General features: G+C 37.4%; 1 protein-coding gene and 1 long non-coding RNA gene across 8 annotated transcripts in view; both read right to left on the bottom strand.

Moving 5' to 3' along the window:
* CHCHD3 (coiled-coil-helix-coiled-coil-helix domain containing 3) overlaps positions 1–24959 on the bottom strand; it is a 158058-nt gene that overhangs the window by 107534 nt on the left and 25565 nt on the right. For all 7 annotated transcript variants that reach the window (XM_030015475.1, XM_030015476.1, XM_030015477.1 and 4 more), the window contains one exon: positions 21201–21285. In XM_030015475.1, the coding sequence (XP_029871335.1) occupies positions 21201–21285 (85 nt within the window). The remainder of the gene's footprint in view (positions 1–21200; positions 21286–24959) is intronic.
* On the bottom strand, positions 2497–6734 carry LOC121233349. Its single transcript, XR_005932529.1, has 2 exons — positions 5056–6734; positions 2497–4059 (listed from the first exon to the last, which is right to left on the bottom strand). It is a non-coding gene; the product is annotated as an uncharacterized LOC121233349 (long non-coding RNA).

The raw sequence follows: 24959 nt of genomic DNA, 5'->3' as shown, positions 1-24959 counted from the left end.
CCACCTTTGTTAATAATGCATTATATGTTTTTAAGAAATTACTATCTACCCACTTCCTTTTTCCCCACTCCAGGTGTAAAATAATATTACTAAAAAGTTAAGTGATGTGTTCTTCCCCAACATATGAAGATGAAAATCAGTATTTCATACTAGCTTGCTCATTGATAGCAATAGCAATAATGATGTGAAATATTTACATCAAAAATGGAAAGATTTTATCTATGTTGTTCATAACAGTTCATCCAAATTCAGTTTTCTTATTTATATATTAGGTCCTTTTTCCTTAAAGTGGGATTCCTCGATGTCTTCAAAAATGCACTTATAATAGTGTCAGCATAAAAATGCAAACAGAAAACTGTATTTACCAGGTCATCAGGCAGTTAACAATTTTGCAGCTAAGCAGTAAAGCCTTGCATAAATTGATCAACTTCATCCAAAACAACAACCCAAAAAAACCAAAACACCAAACCCCAAAATCACCACCACCACAACCCCCTTGCAAAAAAACTAAAACAAACCCAAAACAAAAAACCCAAACCTTACCGCTGTCCCTGTTCCACCTGCAAGGCTGTGGCAGAGGTTCACCTTCTGAAGATTTAGGAACATTCTTGCAATCTCCAAACTCAATTTATACTTGCCCCATTTTAACACATTCACTTTGGGGACAGAGATTATTTTAAGATAGCAGCCTTGTCTGCTGTTCCATCTTGCATTTTTCATACAAACAAAATCCACTCTTTCAGGCTTTTATAAGAAATGTTGTTTCCCTGATCAACCCATCAGCTCTTCCCTGCAGCTGCTGCAGAACTACATGCTCCATTTCCAGAGGATTTCACTTTGCTGATTAACTAATACTTCCCAGTTTGTTTATTCCCCAAAATATTTGTTAGTTTGTTAGCAGAAGTACTCTGCCCTTCCATACCACTTGTCAGTTAGTAGGAGTCAGTCATTTATTTCCTGTCATATGACACCTTAACCTTTATTTTGCAACAGTATCACTAAATTTTGACCACATGCATCTTTCAGAAATAAAAATATTAACATTAGTTCCAGGACTGCCTTCCAAGAAGTCCCATTACTAACCACCTTCCAGACTAATAATCTCCATTTGTCATTCATGACATATCTCTACCTTCTCCAGTTTAACCAGTAATTTTCTAAAGATGCCAAGTGCTTTAGTAGCCATTGACAAGATTAGGCCTACTGTGTTTCTGGTTTAAAGTAGCTATGTTGTTATTGGGGGGAAAACAAATTGTTTATTCCCTGCTGCTACTTCCCTTTAGTAAATGTGTATTTTGTCTCTCATTTTTCATTCCCTTCTATGTCAGCAACAGATCTTCTCTTCAAGATTTGTTACACCTTTGCCACTAATTTTACTTCAACAGTTCCAGAGCTGTCTGGATTGCCTCCTACTCCCCCAAAAACATCCTTCCTTGGTAAGTGGAAAAAAAAAAAACACACACACAAAAAATCTATTTAGTCTTAAGCATACCAGCGTAAAGCAAATGAAAATTTCCACTTGACTTTTAAATTCTCATTTTGACTTCTTAGCTTCCTTTGGTTCCATGACTTTTGGCACAAAGCTTTCTTTGCTGGTCCATATATCTGCATATCCATCTTGTGGACCTTTTGATCAACTGCAATCCTTTTTGAAGGCAGCTATTCAGCCAGCAACATTTGGAGCTCCTTCCTACATTATTTTTCTTCTTGTTTGGCTCTGAAATACTAGGGAGTTTTCACAGCTTTGTCTTTTCAGTTCTTTGAATTGGTCTTTGTCTTTGAATTTCCAGCTTTCCTCTACATTCTCCTTCCTCTCCTCTGCATGAAGTGTTTATCAGCTCTTCATTTCAATTGGCTTAACTAGATGCCTCCTTTCATCAAGACGTACTTGCTGATGTCACAAAGCAATTCTGCAATGTATGCGCTCATCTCCAGAAGCAAAAGCTTGCTCCTTCACCAGAGGCTAGCTGCAAGCCAAAGTAGTTCCCTGCATTAATGTGTCTATAAGCTCAAAGGCTTGGCGATGTCTGTGTATCCAGTTTTGCCAATGTGTTTAGGAGTACTTATTAAACTTCTAGATCAAGACACTCAGGTCACCTCAGTCAAAGCAAGCTGTACAGCAAACATTTTACTGATTTTTTTCTTTTTTCTTCCTTGCATGGCGTTCTACCATAAAAGACATTTATACTATTTCATGATAAAATTTTATACGATTTAGGCCAAAAAGGTATTTGGTTTATGTTCTTCAGAAACATCCAAGACTGCATTGCTCACAGCAGCACCTTAAAGCAAAAATTTGAAGTCTTTCCTATCTACTCTAATCCTCATTTGTGTGATCAGGAATGTATCTCATCATACCTACAGAACAAAATACAACTAGTTAACTTCCTGAAGCACCCACTAAACTTTTGCATTTAGGGCAACTTTTGTTCACAAAAAAAGTCCTAAACACCCATCTCAACTGATTTAAATTCAACAGAGTTTTAACAAAATAAGTAGGATTTTGAAGCAATTTTCATTTATTTGAGTTACATAATTGGGTGGCTTGTAGGAGCTTAATGAAACAAACACAGGACAGATACATGCTGATCGCAAACATTTGCTTGCATCAACTTACAGAAGTTTTCTTCCTTGACATTACAAATTCGTTTTACTGGCATTCAGCATGTACTGCTGCTGAATAAAGGCAAACATCAGCTAAATCTATAGTAATATATTACATTATTATCTAGCCAAAAGTAAAAAAATAGATGCACATCCGCAATTTATAAGGAGTTAAACAACACAACTTGTCAGTACAGTCCACTACTCCAAGAATTCCACAGAAATAGACCACTTAAAATGACATTTTTAATTACAACAAATATAAAGGCTCAATATAATGGTTCTCACATTTAAGCACAAAACTCTAGTTAACAGACAAGAGACATTATGCATTACACTGATCATTTACACAGGAAGAAAGAAAGTGTTTAAAAAAAGGTGCTGAAACAGCAGAGAGGGCTGCTGGCTATACATTTTTCTACACAGTTGATAGTTTGAATAAAATACTTCTAAATAATTATGAAATACTGTTTTAAGAAGTCTACAGCTATTTAGTTACAGTAGCTGATTTAATGAAATACAGTATGCAATGCTATCACTTTTCCATAGCACTATTTGAAAATACACATAAAGCATTAACAAGAAGCTCTACGTACTAAAGTTTGTATTAACACTTCACAGTATTTCATGCTCTCAACTGTTTTATAGCACACAATCAGACATAAAAAGCAACAACTCCTGCCATTCTACAGCACTGTCTTTTAGGACTTCAACACTGAGTTAATGCTATGAAGAAAATTTATGTACTTGTACTTTTTGCAATTTAGTAAACAAACAGCCAATGATTAGGTCACTTATTACCCCTAAAGCTTCTGGCACTCAAATTCTACATCATAACTTCTTTCACCCATCCTTTAAACGCTTGATGATTACCTCTACTTTATTAAATGGAAAGTGCAGTCCACAACTCTCACAGAATCACACAGTCATTTAGGCTGGAAGGGACCTCGTGTGATCATCTGGTTCAAACACCCTGCTCAAGCAGGGTCAGCTACAGCAGGTTGCCCAGGACCATGTCCAGTTGGGTTCTGAATATCTCCACAGATGGAGACTTCACAACCTCTTAGGGCAACTCAATCCAATGTTGGCCACCTTCACAGTGTTTTCTTGCGTTTAGACAGAATTTCATGTGTTTCAGTTTGTGTCTATTGTTTCTTGTCCTAATCCCCAGATCTCCCTGCTTGCCCTTCTTGAAAATGTGAGTGACATTTGCTTTTTCGCAGTCTTCAGGAACCTCTTCTAATCACCATGACCTCTCAAAGACAACTGAGAGTGGCCTCACAATGACATCAGCCAGCTCCCTTAGCATTCATGGCTGCAAGTCATCACTCCCCATGGAACTTCTCTATGTTCAGTTTAAGTGTTCCTAACTTGATCCTCCTTCACCATGGGTAAGTTGTCCATGCTCCAGACCTTCCCTCTCGTCTCAAGGTCCAGGGATTCCTGAAAGCTGGCCTTAACAGTAAAGACAGAGGAAGAAAAAGCAAAGGGGCTTTAGAGTATTTCCACCTTCTCTATTTCCTTTGTCACCAGGGACCCTGCTCCATTTAGCCGTGGGCCCACGTTTACCCCAGTCTTCCTTTTGCTTTTGATTTTAACACTATATTCTGGTATTCATATCTAAACAGACAGATATCTCCATCTATCCGTAGATCTATCTGCTGACAGATAATTAAAAGTAATTAAGTATTTACATTAAGTAAAGCAATAGCAAAAATAACAAAAAATACCAAAATTTTGCTATTTATGTGATCATGAAGTTTACAGGCCGAAGACAGGAAAATGTGTGCATATCTTCCTGAAATTTTTCTTTGAACAATCTAATGCACACAAAGTTCAATTTTTAGATTGTTCAGTGGTACTTCAATCTAGTTTTATCTCGGAAGCAAGAGTACATCATTGCAGTCAATGACTGACATCATGAACCTACTGGACACACTTCTTGTAACTATGATACTTCAACATACTCATATCAGCTCCCATCCTTGTTCTGGAAATACATTTGTTTTCAGTACAACCCAAACTTGTGAATATGAAAATTGAAAAACGTATTAGTGAATACCTAGAAAACTTCCTGGGGTTTTTTTGTGCTAAGATACAAAGATTCATTTGTTAGATATGTTTCAATAAAAGCATGCTTTCCAAGTAGAAAACTGGGTCATCTCCTGAATATAGATATTCTAAATATAGACAATATTTGGGCATTAAAATATAGGAGGAAACAAAGCTTTTGTCAAAAGAAAAGAAGTTGTACTGGCTAAAACCGGACACACCTTTGTACCGACAGCCCTCACAGCACTGCAAACATCCTGCTTATCTCAACACAGAGAATAAAAATGCTCTGCCTTAGGCTCTTATTGCCTTTAAAGACGACTTAAGAGCTTAGCTAGAGGAGAAAAAAATTATTGAATTTCCTTTGTAAATGAATACTGTGACAGTTATGAAGCTTACCTATTTGAATGAAAAACTTGAATCCAGACACCTTCTGGAAAAAATTCCTAGAATCAAGTAATTCCCATCTTGTTGGAGACAGCAGCCCCTTGGAGTCACTCACAGCAGAACGCTATCGCATGCATTAAAATTACTGAACACAAGAAGCATAAATATATGCAGTTTGGTTTTTCCTCAAAAAAACCCAACCAGAAGTATGATTGAACATTGCTGTCACTGAAAAAAAAATCCTGGAGGAAACTGCAAGAGGCTAGGTAAATCTTGATACACTAACCACCAAAGATCTATGGATCTCAGAACAAACAGAGGCATAATAAGAATTTGGATATTTTTGTTATCATATTGTCATATTTAGTTTCCACTGTAAGACAAATTTTGGACCGTTTTATTCCTGAAGTCACTTTAATCAAAATAATGTTTGCAATACACTCCACCTAAATCGGATTCTGTTAAAACTGAACACAAAACCTACCACATCATTCTCAAGGAGCAATATCGCACCAGCAGACTGATGAAAAGAATTCTGAAAGATGCTCTCATATATAAAAGCCAATTTATTCTTAGATCTAGATTTTTTGAGGGGTGGGCAGGAGGGACAGAGACAAAATCTAATTAAGTTATTATACATGTGGTCAAACCATCTGTCCCAACCATCTCCTGAAGCAGATCTTCAGACCAAAGCCAAAGGGGAAATACCTGATTTCAGGAGAATAACCTTTTTGCTTCTGCATTCCTCTCTTTTATTCACATCTTTTTTTTTCTATAAAAGCAGTGAATGTGAGATTCTAGGTAGCATTTGTTATTATACAGCTTTTAAACTAGCCAAGAACATGCTACATGCAAAATTAAGTAAAAGAGAATCTACATGAGAATACAGCAAATGTTTCAGAGCATTATCTAAGACAGCCTGAAATGCTTACCCCACATCTCTGGGAGGAAAACCTCTTTCTCTGCAGCTATGGTAGAGCCCAAATTAATTCAATTATGGCATTTCCCCAAGCTAGTGGTACTGATTTAGCCCTGACTTGAACGAGGAACAGCTCAAATATCATGGCAAGGATGCTGTACCATACATTGTCACTGAACAAACAGGCTACAGCTGAGAGCAACTAGCTAGGACACAACAGTCTCATCAATTACAGTTGACCATCACAAGCACCATGAAAAAAACAAAATAATCTCAATTGCCTAATTAATCTTGGCCATTTACTGCAGTTGACAGTAAAGGAAAGGTAAATTTACCTAAATTAATGCATATTAAGGAATAGATGGAATGCATCTATATTCTAAAACTTACATAAAAGGTTGCTCTTTAGATTTTCAGAATTTTATGTTTTCAGTATATATCAGTTCAAAGTAATTATTCCTATCCAAATGAAACTAGTATTAAATAATAATAGCATAAAAATAATACAAAACAGTAACAAAAATAATTGCTAATTAAGGAATTACTTAAAATTAATAACTGACAACTATCATATCTGGTCCAACAAAATAAGTGAAGTCAAAATACACAGCTAGCTCCACTCTCCAATTACATTATTGTGCAGCAGAATTAGAAATTTAAGAACAAACAAGAAAGCATCTCTGACGGGACAAGCAATCTGTTTTCTGTACCTCTTTTAAGAAATACAAAAATACATTCCAGGAAAAGGCACGATAGAAATTTGCTGCACTCTGAAAAAAATTTCCATCCTTTTCATATCCATTTTTTAAATGAGTTCAAGAGAAAAAAAAATGTTAAGTTTACCACGTGAACTTATGACATGGTACTGCAATCTTGCACAGCATGAACCATGTTAGCCACACTAACAAGATGAATAATTTAGTTCTCAATCCAGAAGAATTCACTCTATTGTTTACTTCAAAATATCCATTTCTGTCATTCTTGAAAAACACCTGCAGATGTTAAAGATTATCATTAAGGAAAAGGCACCTTTTAATTCAGAGACAACAGCAACACACTGAGATATGTTAAAAAAAAAAATATTAGTTTTGTGCTTTGATGGCCACTACACACTTTATTCTAAATTAATCAAGAATCCCTAGGAAATCTAAAATTGGTAAACAATACTGTATTAAAAGCAAATACAGTAATATATCATTTTCAGCCCTTATTTCCGGCTATCGAAAATTTATTACGCTATTAAAGATTAAACATTTTCTTTTTGTTACTTTTCAGGGAAATGATTACTTGCCAGTTGTCTCTATCATAGTCTCCAAGCTACACAATCTGATAGATCTGTGGTGATCCAAGATAAACTCATTCAAGTCCAAAGCATGAACTGTGTCATTTTTCATTACCTCCAACCAACCAAAATCAAAATATTTCCAGTTTCAAAGTCCACTATCAGGAAAATCACCCTCTCCTCTTCTCCATACAATATAGAAAAATCTAAATAGGTATTAGTCTTTAAAGATGGAAATGATCCCTAAATATGAACTCCATGTAAGAAGACATAAAACTAAAACATTTCAGTATCAAAAAAAAAAAAAAAAAATTTGTATGCTTTCTTACAATGACAGGGGTTTTTTTAATTAATGTTAATTTTACCAAGCTTCCTTCATCTTTCATGATCTCTGAACACTTCCATTTCTATATGGTACCCCCTCAACTCAAAAAGCTTCCACTGACTAAGAATAAGAGTACAATGTGTTTACAGTGGAAACTGCTCAACAGGTTTTTTGCTTAGTTTGACACAATCAAGTTTGTTACTGCATTCTGACAGACTTGCATAACATCCAAAAATGTTTTGAACAATACAGTTTAGGCCATGATTCAATATTAATGGATGAATAATGTTTCTGAGTACTGAGTTTCAATATTTAATGACTGCATGGTGAATGTGCCATGGAAAGCTGTGGTTGAAAATCACTGTAGCTGACAAGGGATTTGAAAAGACGCGAGAGACATGAGGAAAACAACTTTAACCTGAACTGAGGTCTGAGAAGTGTGAAATGGATATTTTTCCTACTCAATTTCAAGTAACTGATTATTCACCTGACTGCAAAGTCAGATAAATTATCTAAAGTTCATCTGCCTCTGCAAAACATAGAGAAGGATTGAGATATAGAAACAAATTATCTGAGAGGCAATGTCTTTTTCGTCACAAAAGTCTCAGTATGACAACACAAAAAAGTTCTAAATTGAAGTGATTTCCTAGCACTAGTTACACATTAAAAAAAACATTCTCTATTCATGTAAGACTTTGCATACTGCAGGTAAAGGGGGCAATTCCTAACACTAGTGACAACTACATTCTTTAAAAATCTGTCCTTAATTTTCATTTTTAAACCCTATATTTCAGATTATGCAAATGTTAACAGAAAATATAATTTTTCTCCACCATAAAGCCATGGTGTAAAAAGGACAAATTTTGCTTCAACTTCTTTGCACTCATATTGCCCACATGTCCCAAATAGGCAAAATGTAATTTTTTTTTCTCTCATTTACTTTGTTTTTTTGACTAAGCTTATGTGAACTGTATTTTAAATGATGCACTGCCCTGTGTGGGGGACAGAAGGGACAACCCGAAACATTACTAAAAACCATATATGGCAAAGCAGGAAACTCTTCTAAATTTAAGACTGGAATATAACTTTCCTGAACTTATGTTCTACCCAAGTGGTTTTTGAGACATCTACATACTGAACAAATCTTTCATTAAGTACAAGAGAATTAGGACTGGTAAAAGGACCATTTCCCACAGCATTCTCCTGGAGAAACTGGCTGCTCCTGGCTTGGACATGTGTACTCTTCGCTGGGTAAAAAACTGGCTGGATGGCTGAGCCCAAAGAGTTGTGGTGAATGGAATTAAATCCAGTTGGCGGGCGGTCACAAGTGATGTTCCCCAGGGCTCAGTAGTGGGGCCGGTTCTGTTTAATATCTTTATCAATGATCTGGACGAGGGGATCGAGTGCACCCTCAGTAAGTTTGCAGATGACGCCAAGTTGGGCGGGAGCGTTGAGGGCAGGCTGGAGGGCAGGCAGGCTCTACAGAGGGATCTGGGCAGGCCGGATCGACGGCGCGAGGCCAGCTGTACGAGGTTCAACACGGCCGAGTGCCGGGTCCTGCGCTTGGGTCACAGCAACCCCGTGCAGCGCTACAGGCTCGGGGAAGAGCGGCTGGAAAGCTGCCCGGCGGAAAAGGACCTGGGGGTGCTGGTCGACGGCCGGCCGAACGTGAGCCGGCGGCGTGCCCAGGCGGCCAAGGCGGCCAACGGCCTCCTGGCCCGTGTCAGAAATAGCGTGGCCGGCAGGAGCAGGGCAGGGATCGTCCCCCTGTGCTGGGCACTGGTGAGGCCGCACCTCGAGTCCCGTGTTCGGTTTTGGGCCCCTCGCGACAAGAAAGACCTTGAGGGGCTGGAGCGTGTCCAGAGAAGGGCAGCGAAGCCGGTGGAGGGTCTGGAGCACAAGTCTTGTGGGGAGCGGCTGAGGGAACTGGGGTTGTTTAGCCTGGAGAAAAGGAGGCTGAGGGGAGACCTCATCGCTCTCTGCAACTGCCTGAAAGGAGGTTGTAGCCAGGTGGGGGTCGGTCTCTGCTCCCACCTAACAAGTGACAGGACGAGAGGAAACGGCCTCAAGTTGTCCAGGGGAGGTTTAGCTTGGATATTAAGAAAAATTTCTTCGCTGAAGGTGTTGTCAAGCATTGGAACAGGCTGCCCAGGGAAGCAGTTGAGTCACCGTCCCTGGAGGCATTTAAAAGACGTGTAGATGTGGTGCTTAGGGACATGGTGTAGTGGTGGACTTGGCAGTGTTAGCTTAACAGTTGGACTCGAAGATCTTCAAGGTCTTTTCCAACCTAAATGGCTCTATGATTCTATGATTCTAATAGAAAAAAAGCAAGGCAAACCAAAAATGCTAAAGAAATGTGGAATATAACGTCAAAAAAGGAACATGCAGATCATTAAACCCAGATTTGCAATTATTTCATGAGTGCTTAGTCCAAAACCATTCAAATGAGACTACATGGGTCCATATCGCTATCCGTTTTATAGACCGCAACATGCACAATCAAAATGTTTGACAAATTCACTATAAATGATCAAGAGCTCTCATGATTATGGTGCATGCAGGAAGAGAGATCAAAGATAGCAATAATGCTTGCAATCCCTGCCCCATCAAACGCTTCTGAGTAACACAACTTGTCCTATAGACCAGCAGGCTGCAAAAGAGAGCCCTCCAAACCTAACCTGATGTATTCCAGACCTAGTGACTGGCTTCCCCCCTTACTACCTAAGCAAAGTGCAACCAGGCACTTGCCAGTATCACTGAAATCATCTCAGTTGATTTACCACAGCTGTAACATAGAAGGCAGGCAACCTCCAACAGCTCAGAGTGAAGTTAAAACAAATGAGGAGGAGGAAGAGGAAAAGAGAGAGGCCAAATTACACACTCAGAATATGGGTTGGGAAGGTCTTTTTGTTGCCTGATGAGAGCTAGCAGCATCTCTGGAACTTGCAGATTCATCTAATGAAAACAAATATGAACAATATCTGTTTCATGTGGGGGTTTTCTTGGCCTATCTACCTCAAATAGCATACAGTAATCCAAGTGAGATCTTCCTATGGTTTTATACCATATTACTGTTACTTTCCTATGCTTGCACTTGATGTTACTAAATTTAACAAGAACTCCACTACTTTATTCCATATACACTTCTTCCTCATGGTGACCCGTTCCTCTTAATGCTGGCCATACATGTCTATAAATTAGTGCTTCATCCATTATAAATATTACTGAAAACATAAAAGTGATAGTGATTCCAAAATTGAACCCTAAGCAGCAAGTAAACTTTTCCCATAATGTTAACTCCTCCCTCTAATATGTCCCCTTACATGTTTGTCTTTGGTCAGCCCCAAATTGTCTTACAATTCTTACATTAGGTTTGGACATGTCCAGTAGCAATAACAAGGAGGGCAAGGTACCAAGTGCTTTGCTTTATTCTTTCTTTAGGCTGAAGTCTGTTGGCCAACCCAAGAAAACATTGAACTTGATACAAATTATCTTGGTTGTGACTACGTTCCATCTTGCCCCACTAAACCATTTCTTTCAATTCTCTCAACTACCCCCCACTTCAAATGCTATACTTCTCAAATAACCCACAACGAGTCCAAGTAATAACATTCAGTTGAACATATTTATTCATTTCCTTTTTCCAGCTCCTTCCAGACTCAGCATAACATCTGTCAATTGAAAAATCTTTGCTAATGGCCATGTTATTTTATGCGCCAGTCCTTGATCAAAAGATCAAAGACACTAATTTCAAAACTCGTAATTACATACAGCTCTTCAATTTATCAACAATACTGTCACGGACAGCTTGTTAATACTCATTGCGATATGGACACTGACTTGTCAGTCTGATCGCTGCTCATACCCTATAGAAGACGGCTGAATTGACTTTCTTCATTAAGATACTTGGGTTGCGCGGGTTTTTTGGGGGGAAGGTTTGGGTGTTGAGAGGAGGGAGGGTGAGTAGGAGGGAGGGAAGGTTCGTTGAGGGGATTTTGTAATTACACTTCATAAAGCCACTGTTTTTAAAATATGTGCATATATATCAGAATTATATAAAGACGGAATAGTATTATATAAAGACGGAATGGATGAACAAATTTCTACCTTTATGCCAGAGGCATGCAAAGAACTTAAGTCAGAATAGTAAAACTGTTTTACATAATTTGTATATGTATTTAGCTAAGACTTTTCCTGATATCCACATAACTCAACTCAAAATTACTTTTGCACTTAATATCACTCCTCTTGGGATCTGCAATGGCAGTCATGAAATTACGACAACATTAATTATCCCTTAAAATGAAGCGACAGTTGCAAAATTTTTTATTATTATTATTTTTAAGTGTTTCTCTGCTATGTCTACTCATTTGCTACTTTTCAAAATGAAAGAGCTCAGCAGTTTGAAAGCAAAGGTTTGTTTAAAATTGCCAGGGGGGAATAGTTTCCCTCCTCCCTACTTGAATCTAAAACTATGAAGCAGTATTATTGTTGTTGATGCTCTCTCCCAATAAACTTACTGGCTTCAAGTCATTTTCCCATCTCTCCTAGAAATAAACTTATCAAGATGAAGCTTGATATACAAGTTGTCACTTGAGATGACAAGTTTTAAAATCGAAGTGAAAAATAATCCCTTGAAAATTGGGGTTTATAAAGGTAGGAGTGAATTATAGCAGTGCTTTCTCAAATTTCTACTTCCTGTCTCCAAGATTCATCTCCGTATATACTGAGAACTAGACATAATGGTATTAATGGAGAGTCAGACCAGTAACAGAAATCTTGGAGAGCAACTCTACCATTGCCAAATACTGTTTTTTCTTCCCAGAAAACAATAAGGAACGTAAAACAGGCTTCAAAGATAGCTTGATATTTCCAAACCCTCAACTTCATAAGCAGCATGGCTGCAAACATTTTTATGCTTCCTTGGCATTTTGCAGGTAAGATCATGCACTTAAATTTTATGGTTTTAAAAAGGGTACAATGCAACCCCATTCAGAAGGTGACTTATGCTTCCATAATAGAATTATATTTTCAACAGATGGCTGTCCAAAGAGGTATCAGTTACAACAGCTCACCTGATCACAGGACTTGTTTTATAGGTAAACCTCTGCTTGAACCCAAAATGTCTTCACACTTAATCTTGGCTTCTTCCCTTGCCTGCAGAGGGACAGTCTTGACCCAACCTGACCCTCCTCATTCCCTCTTTTCCTGCGACAGAGCAGCATTATCCCATAATCCTCCAGACTTCAGTAATATTATAGCTGTTAAAAAATAAATTCACTTTAAATCTTTTGCTGTGTTTGAGATCAGATGAGGGAAACTTCTGCTGTGAGAGAGGAAAAAAAAAAAAAAGTTTGAGATGGCATGACTAGGAGGGGGGAATAGGAGGAACTCAACCTGTGGAAGTGATGCCAAAACTTACTGCTGTCTCCGTGCATGTTCCCCAACCCTGAAGCTGAAGCGGCCTTTTGGACACTCACCAAACAAAATAGGTTTTACTTTTTCATATTTTTATAAAATCAGTTATACACACCAAACTTGAATGTTTTGGTTTGGTAAATGAATAGCCCCCACCACTGCCTGGCATTAGCTGATTTTACGCTCCAGAAGAGCCTTCTCTGCAATCTTACCCAATTACTATTTTAAGTCCTCTCTCTACCAACTACACATCTTTCAGATACGGAAGGAGAGAGTCATGCACACGTATGTGTCGCATTCAGAGACAGGAGGCCCTTATCAGATGTTGCATTAGCCTTTCTTTCCAGTTTAAATGCAATTTATGACTTATCTTCCAAAGTCCTGTTTATCACTATAAAAATATCCAAGTTTTGCTCTCTCAAATCAATAGCCAGCTTTTTTTCTGATACACTGACTGTCATACTAGAAAAAGGTTAAGCTTCCCAGCATTTGTGGAAGACAAGTCATACTGTATAAAGGTGTATGACCAAAGATAGAATAACTATCTATAGGCTACATTAAGTGTAGTAGTACTGACAACAGAGCTTTACTTCAAAAGTATACCTTTTCACTCCAGAGTGAGTAACTTCTCCCCCGTGCACCACCACCCACCCCACCACCCCCCAGAATGACAACGGTAATGAAGAAACTTCCCTCTAAAAGCAGTTTCTCTCAATTATATTTTTAAACATTCCTTGAATCTTTCTCTGCAATACTTACTTCATGGAAACCTTGTCAGAGAAAGGATGACCAGAGGAAGCAAGCTTTGGTGCAAGTCTGTTGTACCAGTTCTTGCATTCCTGAATGTGATTATCAATTGGGTAATATCTTCAGCTGTTTTTTTACAAACAGTATGGTCACTCATGCAAGATATTTAATTCTTATTCTTGACCTACCAGAAGTCAAAGCAATTATAATCACTTTTACTGCTTCAGAGTATTTCCAGCTTTCTATCCTACTGTCAGCAATAGAGAAGATGTAATTTCCCTGACTGTTTTCACACTTAATCTAAACACTATCAAGAGGTCCCTGTGGCAGAAGACTAGATTACAACTATTTTCAAGCAAAGTAGCTTTTTGTCCCCTGTGAGAAGAATACTGCAAGAAAAAGCCAGTCTCCCAGTTCAACACAGCTCATTACCTGGGAAAATATAATAATTTAGGAAGACAATAAATCTACTTCAAAAAAGTTTTCACCACATTTAGTGCACTACCCATATGAACTGAAGATACATTAATATGCTCTTCATAAATTTACCTCAGTAAAATAGAGAAAGAATACTGTAAATAAATCAATCATTTCACTTTTTCCTTATGTTCTCCAGACCTATGCCAGTAAACTAGAATAAACATGTTATTAAAACAAAAATCAATAGTAAGCTTTAAAACATACAGTAGCACAAAAAGGTCAAGCCCCAGTATTGATTTTAATATAACATTTTTGGTGTGTAGTTTCCCAAAGGGTTCTTCGCCAATATTGTTCTTCATTCTTCTTTCACTTTACATTTTCACTGGTGAATTTGTTGTTGTCTTCTGCAAAAGCTCTCTACTCCAAGAAGTTTACTAAGAGCTTGCCATACATGCAATGTAATGCTGAGACATGACAAAACAAGGTCGGGGGGAAGCACTCAGACACATCAGAGTATCAATTAAACCATAAAGTGAATTGCTGTTATATAGGGGCCCTCCCCCAAGCACAACAACAAAACATATAAAGCAGCTAATGGCTGCAATCTAATAACCTACCACTGTGAGCCACCTCCATGCACCAGTGTGTACATATTTTTAAAAGGTGACTTAGAGTTTAGAAATATTTTCTTTAAACAGATGAGGATCTTTAGAAATACAGAGGTTATATAAGTTATCCAGCTAATGACAGATAAAATGCCATACCATGTGGAGTCCAGCTAGCAAAGTAGAAAAGACTCCAGCAACTCATTACCAGGGAATGTTTAAAAATCTACCATCTGTATTACTCAAGAAAAGCATTTTTCATGTGGCTTTCAAGACAAAAGTTACCAAAGTCGTTATAGGAGACTAGACAGTCATAGCAAAACCTAAGAGTTATCAAAAGCCACCACAGAATTACAGAATGGTTTTGGGTGGAAGGGACCTTTGAAGGTCATTTAGTCCAAACCCCCTGCCACGGGCAGGGACATTTTCCAGTAGACCATGCTGCTCAAAGCCACGTCCAACCTGACCTTGAATGCTTCCAATGATGGGGCATCCACAGTTCCTCTCTGGGCAACCTGTTCCAGCATCTCTCCACCCTCACTGTAAGAAAGTTCTTCCTTATGTCCAATCTAAACCTACCCTCTTTCAGTTTAAAGCCATTACCCCTTGTCCTATCACTACATGCCCTCATAAAAAGTCTCTCTCCAGCTTTCCTATAAGCCCCCTTTAGGTACTGGAAGGCTGCTAGAAGGTCTCCCTGGAGCCAGGCTGAACAACCCCAACTCTCTCAGCCTGTCCTCATAGGAGAGGTGCTCCAGCCCTCTGATCATCTCCGTGGCCCTCCTCTGGACCTGCTCCAACAGGTCCATGTCTTTCTTGTTCTGCTAATTGGCTTTTTGGTGACCATATCAGAAAATAAGCAGAAGACAATACAGGGAAGGGATAACGGGGATCCCAATAGGCAACCATTAGAAGGCCCAGAAAGCTGGACAAGGACTGAGTAAGACTACAAAAGAAAATGCAGGCTTGCACCTATAGTACAAGGTAGTTAGGAGACACTGAAACACTCCTGAGGCTGCAGGCAATAGTTCTCTCCTGGATCTGCTCGTTAAAATCATTAATCTCCAGATACCCACCATTTCCTATCCACTGACAGTTACCACCCGTTCAATTCCCTTCACAACGGATCCCAGGAATAAGTCCCATTCAGCTTGAGATGAAGTCACCTGGAGAAGTTCAAGCGCGTTCCTCAACTCAAGTTAACCCATGTCCATGATCTTAATTAAACAGAACTAATCTTGCAGTCTTGAGACTGTCTAAACAGACATTTTAGAAAAGATTTAAGATACACTGTGTAACTTCTACATACATGAGATCCTTTTCAATAAGATTTTGAGCAGCAGTTGCACAATACTCAGCACTAGTCCTGATAATTTTCTGTTTGTCGTACCTTAAACAATTTTAGAGCAGACCTAGCAACAGAGTTACTGAAGGGCCACCAAACCAAACAAAAGGCTACTTTTAAGCCCTTCCCTGCCTTAAAATTCCTACTTACAGTAGTACTTATCCTCTAAGAAACAAATGCTGGAATCACAGGAAATATGATATAGGAGAATCCAAGTACAACTAAGCATAGGGAAAACAATCATCTGGGTCTCTTGGGACAGTCATACATCAACAAACTGCACAGGGACATATATTTGGCATACTAACAAAACTACATGCATGTATATATTGAAGACATGAACAAAATAAACTTTGTGCAATATTAAAGGGATTGTCATGCACAGCATTTTGCAAATACACCTCATTCTATGTATAATTAATGTTTGCCATGTGCCAGATCATATAAAAAAAAGTGGAAGGTAGGAAACCCTTACCAAGCAAAAGAGACTGAAAAAACACAAATATAATTAGACTAACCTGAATGATTAGCAAAATAAGTAAGACTGAAATGTCTCTGATTTTCAAGGGGGGGGGGGGGGGGGGGGGGCGGGGAGAGGTAAGTAGTCATTCATGATTGTTCAATTTCTATGGGAAATCACATCCTTCATTTGCCTCCTAAGTATTGTTTTGTATATATTTTAGTGGAGGAATCCAGCAGTCTGATGAGGTTGACAGTAGCTAAAATTTTATCATTTTGCTGATGACAAAAGTTGTTATTCACTTTTGCTTTTTCAAACTATCTTTTCTTCTGTGTTTGCCCTTCATAATCCAAACTCTTTATAAACAAAAAGATTTATCGCACACCATCAGTACATTATCGTGGACTCTAACAAATGAATAGTTTTGTATCAAAGAACAAAGTTAGTGTGTGTAGTAGATAAACTTCCATTCAGTTTAGAAATTAAAGATGGGAGAAGGAAAGTCACCTAATTCCCCCATGCCTGTTCTCCAGAGCCATAACATGAAAAATTTTTACTCATTGAGTTCTTGAAAAATTAGGAAAAATGCTAAGTATTTGCTGAGCTTGTCTAGAAAAAGCAGAGAAAAGGCAAAGTCAAGTTATTACTACATATTTAGATTCAGACACCCAAGTTAACAGGGACAGTACAAAAGTTCCAGTACCATGTTCTGGCAGTAAGAGGCAAACTGGAACAAGCCAGACAAAGAGATACAAAAGTTAAAACTGGAAAAATCTCATAACTGATAAAGTTTATTTCTTGGCAATAAATTCCTTTAGCCTAATACCACTTCTCTTTATTCCAGATGTGCATTTTGTGATCCCTAGTGCTAGTTTACTACTGTCATATTCTCCCAGAAGATACCTACTGGTCCACTGAGTTGTACAGATATCTCTGCAAAACTTGATGGAACAGATACAGCTTGCTGACCAGAAGCAGCTTCTCATTGCTGAAGTTCATGAGCCATGGCACCATCTGGTATGGTGCAGGCCACCATTGGAAGAAATGCTTCCAGTTACTTCAATGGGAGCTATTTCAGACTCTCTCATCACCAAGATCAACAAAATTATTAAAATAAGAAAGTTCAACAGCTGTGACAAGACATAGTGTAATGATCTACACTTATAAGACTATACCTCAGGAGGAAGTCTAAACAGCTAAAGGATTCAGAAGTTTCATTGTCATATTTTGTATCATTTCATGTCATGGCAAATAACTAGTTTCATACAAACTCTGTATCTCCTTCTATTATGACACTGCAAAATAAGTTAAAGAACTTTGTGAAAAATTAAACTATATCAAGAATTATCATTTATTACCTGTCACTGCTGTCAAACTCAAGTTCTTGTGCCTATTCTCTCACGTTTTAGAGTAATTTCTTCGAGAGCTGTGGAACAGCGGTTTTGGCACATATTTCACAGGGGCAAAAGCCTGCTTCTTCAGTAGGTCTGAAGGGACCGTACATACCAGAGGCAGTAACAAAAATCACACCCAGAGAGCCTTTCAAAGATGCTGAAAGTAATGATACATGTGCAGTTTATTGAACCATTCAGGTACAAACTTACACTCCATTTTCAGTAAATACAAAACCTTATAATGAGTGGAGTCTCTCTGCAACACTACAAGAATAAGGAATATTTTGGGGAGGTACTGGTAGGTACTGACATGAAATGGAAAACAGACTACAGGAATACCAAAGCTATATTTTCTCTAGGGTGAAAGGGCACATTACTTTCTTCTTACTTCTGTTCAGAACATAAAGAAACTCTCTAGTATTACCAGCTGTAACAATAATAGTATTATTGCTGTAATTGCTATAATACTGACAGTCTTACAACCCGTACGTGACCTTGAGTATTATCATGAGATTGTAGCTCTGACACATTAACTGGTCACATTCACTAATGCAGTCACTGCAAATTCTGTTGCAATCAAATAATAATCCATTTAACTTTTCTAAATGAAAATACTTTTAAGATTAAACATTTCAAATGGTCAGAAACTAAAGTGAGAAACAACAGTTGGTCTGAGTAAAAGAAGGAGTAAACTAGAATCAATTTTGGCTCTTCAGTGGGGTTTGTGCACATTGCTATTCACAGACATGAGACACCATCACGCTTCAGTCCAACTGGCCTTGGACAGCGCCAAGGATGCATTTGTATACTACATCCCTCCATATAAGTTATGAAGCCTGCATTACGCTGTATTTTTTTCTTGTGCAACTATTGACATATGAATACTATAAACTGTTCTCTGTTAACAGTTTCCTTCTGTTACATGTTTTAAGCATGGTATAGGTGGGAACTCAGGTTTTGTTCTGTTTTCCAACATTACATCAATGTGTTTGTATGTTTATTAAAAATAACTACATTTGAGAGTAAAGTTTTCCTTTTCATTCTGCACTAGACATGCAAGACATAAAATACTTTATCTGAACAATGTGCATCTAGCTCTTAAGTATGTACTTGCTTGAAAATTGAAGTCCAGTAATGCTGAAAAATTATACCAACTACGTAAGTGCATGAGTGTCCAGAAACTGGCACAGGAGCTTGTACAGAAGACTGCAGTTTTTTCACCTGAAAGTATGGATCCTGACTTGAAAAAGAACATTGCACAAACAATGCTCATGCCCCTGCGTTGTGGAGAGATTGCTTTCTCAACTAGAATAAAACAGGAGGGGTAGGTATGCTGAACCTGAACAACATAAACCTGCTCTTAAAGTGATCAATAGAGCAGTGTTCACTTCATTCTCAGAAGAACACAATCCAGAGAACAGCTCCACATTTGCTACAGCATTTCTTGAATGTTTTTACAACACAAGCCTCAACCAGAATTCAGCCCATAAAGACCTTAAGTAATAGCTAAGTAAACATCTGCATCTTTTCAAGTTGTTTCATCCAACATGAAAAGAGCCTCTACACTCTGTTTAAAATGTATTTTTATAATTGTTTATATTGTGTAGAAAGTGTAATAAAAAAATCCTTGCTTATTGCTTAAAAAAGAAACAAAACACAAACTAGAAGAGGATTAAAGCTGCTAACAGGACTAGATATTTTTAATTTTATACTTTGTTGTTATTATTACTTATTTATTTTGACGGCTTACATTTCAAAAGCACTGATTCTTCCACCTAATTTTAAGACAACAAAAAGATTTTACAGGAGCCTTTTACTATGTAACATCTTCTCCACTAATCCTTAGTCAAATAAAGGGAAGGCTGCCAGCATTGTTCCCTACAAAATATAAAATCAGGTATATGACAAGCCAATCTGCTCCCTACCTTTCACAGACCTATGCACAACCCATGAAAACTGAATTATGGAATACTTAATGAAAGTTACCGAAAAGCATCAAATGACAAAATACTGAAGTTACAAAACAAACATTTCCATATTGTAATCACGTTTAGTTGAACTCTTGAGCAGTCAACATTAAGCTCAGATGTAACACAAGTTTTCCTCTCAGAGCCCAGTTCAGAAAAGGAGAGATTTCACTGTCACATATTGATTTCCTTTATTGCTGATTCAAAAAGCCTGATTTTTTTTCTGGGACATTTATATAGTCCTATCTAATTACATACACCATCAACCTAACTCAATTAAATAATAATATAATGATGTGTAGGAAACAACTGATATATATGCAGACAGTTTAAGTAGTATTAATTACGTTCTAATTTTTTTAATCCATCATAATGAGCCTTTCTTCCCATTCTCAGAACGGAGGACAATGTGTAGGTTAATATTTATATTCAGTGCGTTATATTATCTATTTAGGAAAATCACTGAAAGTACAAATGAACACACAAGTCCACCAAGTTCACCATATAGCCAAACTCCATTTCAAATTCAAGCAGGATTTTTTTTTTAATTGTCAATAATCCCACAGTATCATACTAAACATTGTAGGGTACATTTTTAAAATGCTACATCCAAAGTCTGTCACCGCTCTCTGTACGATTCTACCCAGTCTTTCACAGTAACTACAGTCTCCGAAAAAACATGCATAAGAAAGCACTGTTTCAATATACAGAAAGCATATCAAAAGGGTTTTCTACTAGTAAACTGTTTTAATACAGTACTGTGTATCTTCAAGGCATTATGCTGTACTAACTATTAAAGCAGTTCAAAACATACTGCAGCTCAAACAAATATCCAGAATTCAAGAAATAACAAGAATTACCATTTCTACTGCTGTTGCACTGTTGCTGGACACTCATGCACTTCTGATCAAACAAAAGGGATTACAAGTAGCCCACCTTTGCATTGCTCTCAAGCTATTTCTATCTCCACACCGCAAAGTGAATATTTGGACTCAAGAGAAATCAACAAAGATTGAGCTTAAAAGACTGCAAAAAAGATTCAGGCTCATGAGGTCAAAAGGGATTTAGATCAACATTTTGTATCAGGTCTTACAAGGAAATTTCAGTTAATTGGTTGTTTTAAGATGTATTTAATATCAAAACTTGCTATATTGCCCAAAGGTCTTACCTACCATTTTGTCTTGGGGCACAAAATTCAACTGTTTATAGCAAGGAGATAAACAACAGTAATAAAAGCATTCACTACATGTTTGTGTTAAATATTAACAAACCAACCTTCTCTTTTGAGCTTCAGAGTCTCTCCTGGCTCGTTCTAATGCCAGTTCTTCTGCTATTCTTTTCTTTAGTTCTTCATCATTAACTACAATTAAGAGGAAATTAAATGAAATGTTAACACAACACAACATATTCCTAATTACAGAAACAAATGCCTAATACAGTGCTCTATTTTATTTATTTTCTTTTTTCTATAAAGCAGTTGGAGTGCTTTCTTGTGGTTTAACCACCTTTCAAATTTTAGCATACAACATTAGAGAGCCTTTAAAAATTACTCTTATTAAACAACTTTTCAATTAGTGGAATCTTTTGAAAATTAAAAACATACAGTATATGTTAAATTAAATACATTTTTCTTAGGAAATATGCCTTTATAAAGTAAAATTAATGGGGATGGGACTGAGACCTAAATAGTAAAGCCATAAAATGCTGTCTTTTATTCACATGGAACCAAGGGAAACATCTTCCTGTGTAATGAATCAAGTATTTTCAGATGCGTATTTTACCCAACCAAGTATTTGCAACATCTTAGATATCCATACTTCTAGTTTCTATTGTTAGAAAAAGATTTTGCCTCAAATTCTCCCAATTTTGTTTAAAGCAGCAGACATGGAAAGAATATTTTCTTCATTTAGATTATGTCAGATGAGTTAGCTGAAAGTCTGGTTAAGAACTGAAAAGCGGGGAAGCAACTTCTTCAAGTGTATGAATAAACTTTTCCACACAAAGGTAGAAAAGTATGAAAGCCGGTAATCCTACAAGCTTGAAAGACATCTATAAGTCTACCAAAATCCATTCCATAAGGTTCTGAAACACAAAATAGCTCTATTCCCAACTCTCTGATATTCAAGGGCTCAGTCATGCAAGCTACTACACTGATACCACTCAATATTAACTATCTCTGCATCTATAGGCAACTGCATACTTCTGAAAAATCTGACCCAAGGAGATCAGAAGTAGTTTGTTGTTACTTCCTTTAATAGAAGTTGTGGCAATAAAACATGTTTCAATAGACTTCCAGAAGAAACCATACTGAAAAGGTTGTTTCAACCTAAAAAAAAACAGAAAAACCTTAGAGATGGTTTTGCATGTTTTATCTCTACCTGAATACAACCTGACACATACATAGCAGGAATTAAAGAAAGAAAAAAAAAAAAAATTAAAATACCCAGTCATCTAGTAAGAAAGAACAACATTTTCCATTTGGGAAAATGAACTAGCTTTGTAACCAAAAGTTATGCCGACTTCAGTAGAACAGCTGTTAACTTTGCATAAAATGTTGATTTGTAGCAGTCAGTAAGTGTGTGTTTTCCTATAGGAGGAAAAGAAAACAACTATAAAGTACAGCTGTAGAAAGAGATTAAAAATCAAGTAATTACTTCCAGGTTTATTCCAATATAAATCCTACTCTAGAAATCTAGACCTGCCTGTCTGGAATAAAGGTATACCTACACTAGCTGAGCTGTACTTCTGTAACCCTGCGATACTCTAGTATTCCAGTACAGGCATACAGATAATTCCCTTATTTATATGAAGCATCTGGCTCAGATTCCACTCTGTGGAACCACAGAGCTAAAAGACATGTAATCTCAGTCCAAAATGCCTATCACTTGAGCATAATAGATGTTAAATTCCAGAAGGTGATACAACCACCTCATCTGCCCTCAGAAGCAGTAACAAAACCACTTGCTTACGTAGCTAAAAACCAGAGAACTACATTTTCAGGCAATAGAAGACACGATGCAATTAGGAGACAAGAAGCAGTCTCTGTAGAGGTTGCATTTGTATTACATATTTATGCATACAGACACACTTCAACAACTGTTAGCAGTCGGAAACTTGTGGAGATACTGGGGCAGAGAGGGAAAAGCCATTCAGCCTCCTTTTTCATAACAAGCTGATAGTTACGGTATTTGCTCAGAAAGTGGAACATCTGGATTTTAGATCCTCCTAAGATGGACCAGTTTGAGTCCACATATCATATATACTCCCATAAAGTGCTCTAAATGCCAACCTACCATCTAATTTAAGCAGATACAGCCTCTTTTTTTTTGTTTGTTTTTTTGTTTTTTTGGTTTTTTGTCAAACAAAGCTAAAGAAAAACTGCCTGAGAGGGTGCCTAGTGATTAGAAGACAAAACTGAGACAGCCTCCAATTCTAGTACCCCCTTTGTGGAACCAGTTATTTGTTTTACATTAGACAGCAATCAGTTCTGAAAAAAAAAAAAAAAAAAGAAAAAGAAAGGAGACACACACAAAAAAGCCAGTGACAAATAGCCATATATCTCGGTGACCTTGTCTCCAGGAGTTGGCTTTATCTGCAAATATTATCCAACATCATTAGTCCATGTTCTCATTATAGTTAATAGAGTCTAGTGTGCAATTCTTCTCTTCCTAAAGTAGACTTTTAAAATAGTGAATTTTATGAATGAATGAAGCAGCTTCATCAACTATATGGGAGTCTTGGCCAACTAATTCAGTTATAAGCATCTTAAGTAAAGCAGAGTAAATCGATATCCATCCTGCCAGACGCAGCAAATGCTTAGATGACAGAAACAGAGTTGCGTTGGGGAAAAGTGGGGGGACACTTGTGAATGGCAAAATGAGACCCCAGCGTAAAAATATAATAACATATATGAACATTCAAGAGGTAAATATGAATCTTGTAACAGATTACTATCACAACCCTGGATGAAAAAGCAAAACCCCATTTTATTGGGACTATCTCTACTGACTCTTGACACTGTTCCACTATTTTCTCCTCTGAGGCTATGCGAGGATACTGTCCATCCAAGAAGATACGGAGTTGTTACAGCACACCTGTACAAGTCCAAACAAAGATCAGCTGGCCACAGTGAACTGTATCACCAGAAAAGAAAAAAGGTTTTGCAAAATATCAGGCAATCACAAAGATCCTGTTTCTGTACTGCAGCACACATTAATCTTCCCCACACCTCAGTAAGCATCACAAGCCAAAATGAGAGCAGTTAAGGTTCTGCATTTGTACACTTAGAAATTATTAAGCTGTCATAAAAGCAAAGAATTTATTTCACATCACAGCTACCTTATTCACAGAACAACCTGAAATCCCATGATCAACTGTTTCTTACTGCAGTTCTGCTCAACCCAGATACCTCAATATTTCATGTCCTTCTAATACTGGACCTGAGAATACACAAAATATTGCATAAGTATATTGTTCACCAGCATCTACATCATGAAGTTTATTGTTCTGGTGTGCAAAAATGAGTACAAGAACTCTAACAGACCATAGAACAGTTTTTTAAGTCGTAATGAGAAAAGATTCAAGCATCAGCCAATAAAGACATTTGACCTTAACAATCAATTAGGTTACCCATCGATCAGCCAAATACTAATAGGGAATAAAAGTGGAGCTATAGATCATTCAATGGAATTATTGTAAGATACAATTGGGTAGCTTCCATATGGGAACTTTATGATGTTCCAGTAAAAAATTGCAGTTCTGCAAGTAGGAGGGATTTGTTGTAGGGGAAGAAGCATTTAAAAAGACAAAAGTTAATTTATTAGAAAGAGGATCAGAAAAAAAATGGAACTGTTTCTAGATAAAAGCGATAACATTTCTCTCTGATGCCAATCTCTACTCAGACAATAGGGCATTAAAAACAGACAGTTGGGCACTAAACTACTGGAGAATATTAGAACCTGTTGGGTGCAAGACTGCTAAAATAAGTGTAATCCGGAGACAGTAAGTATGCAGCAGTTGCCAAAAATTATGTAG

This window comes from Aquila chrysaetos, chromosome 5 (genome assembly GCF_900496995.4).
Source record: "Aquila chrysaetos chrysaetos chromosome 5, bAquChr1.4, whole genome shotgun sequence".
Taxonomy (NCBI): domain Eukaryota; kingdom Metazoa; phylum Chordata; class Aves; order Accipitriformes; family Accipitridae; genus Aquila; species Aquila chrysaetos.
The sequence above is the reverse complement of the archived record's forward strand: the minus strand, read 5'-3'. Positions and strand labels throughout refer to the sequence as shown.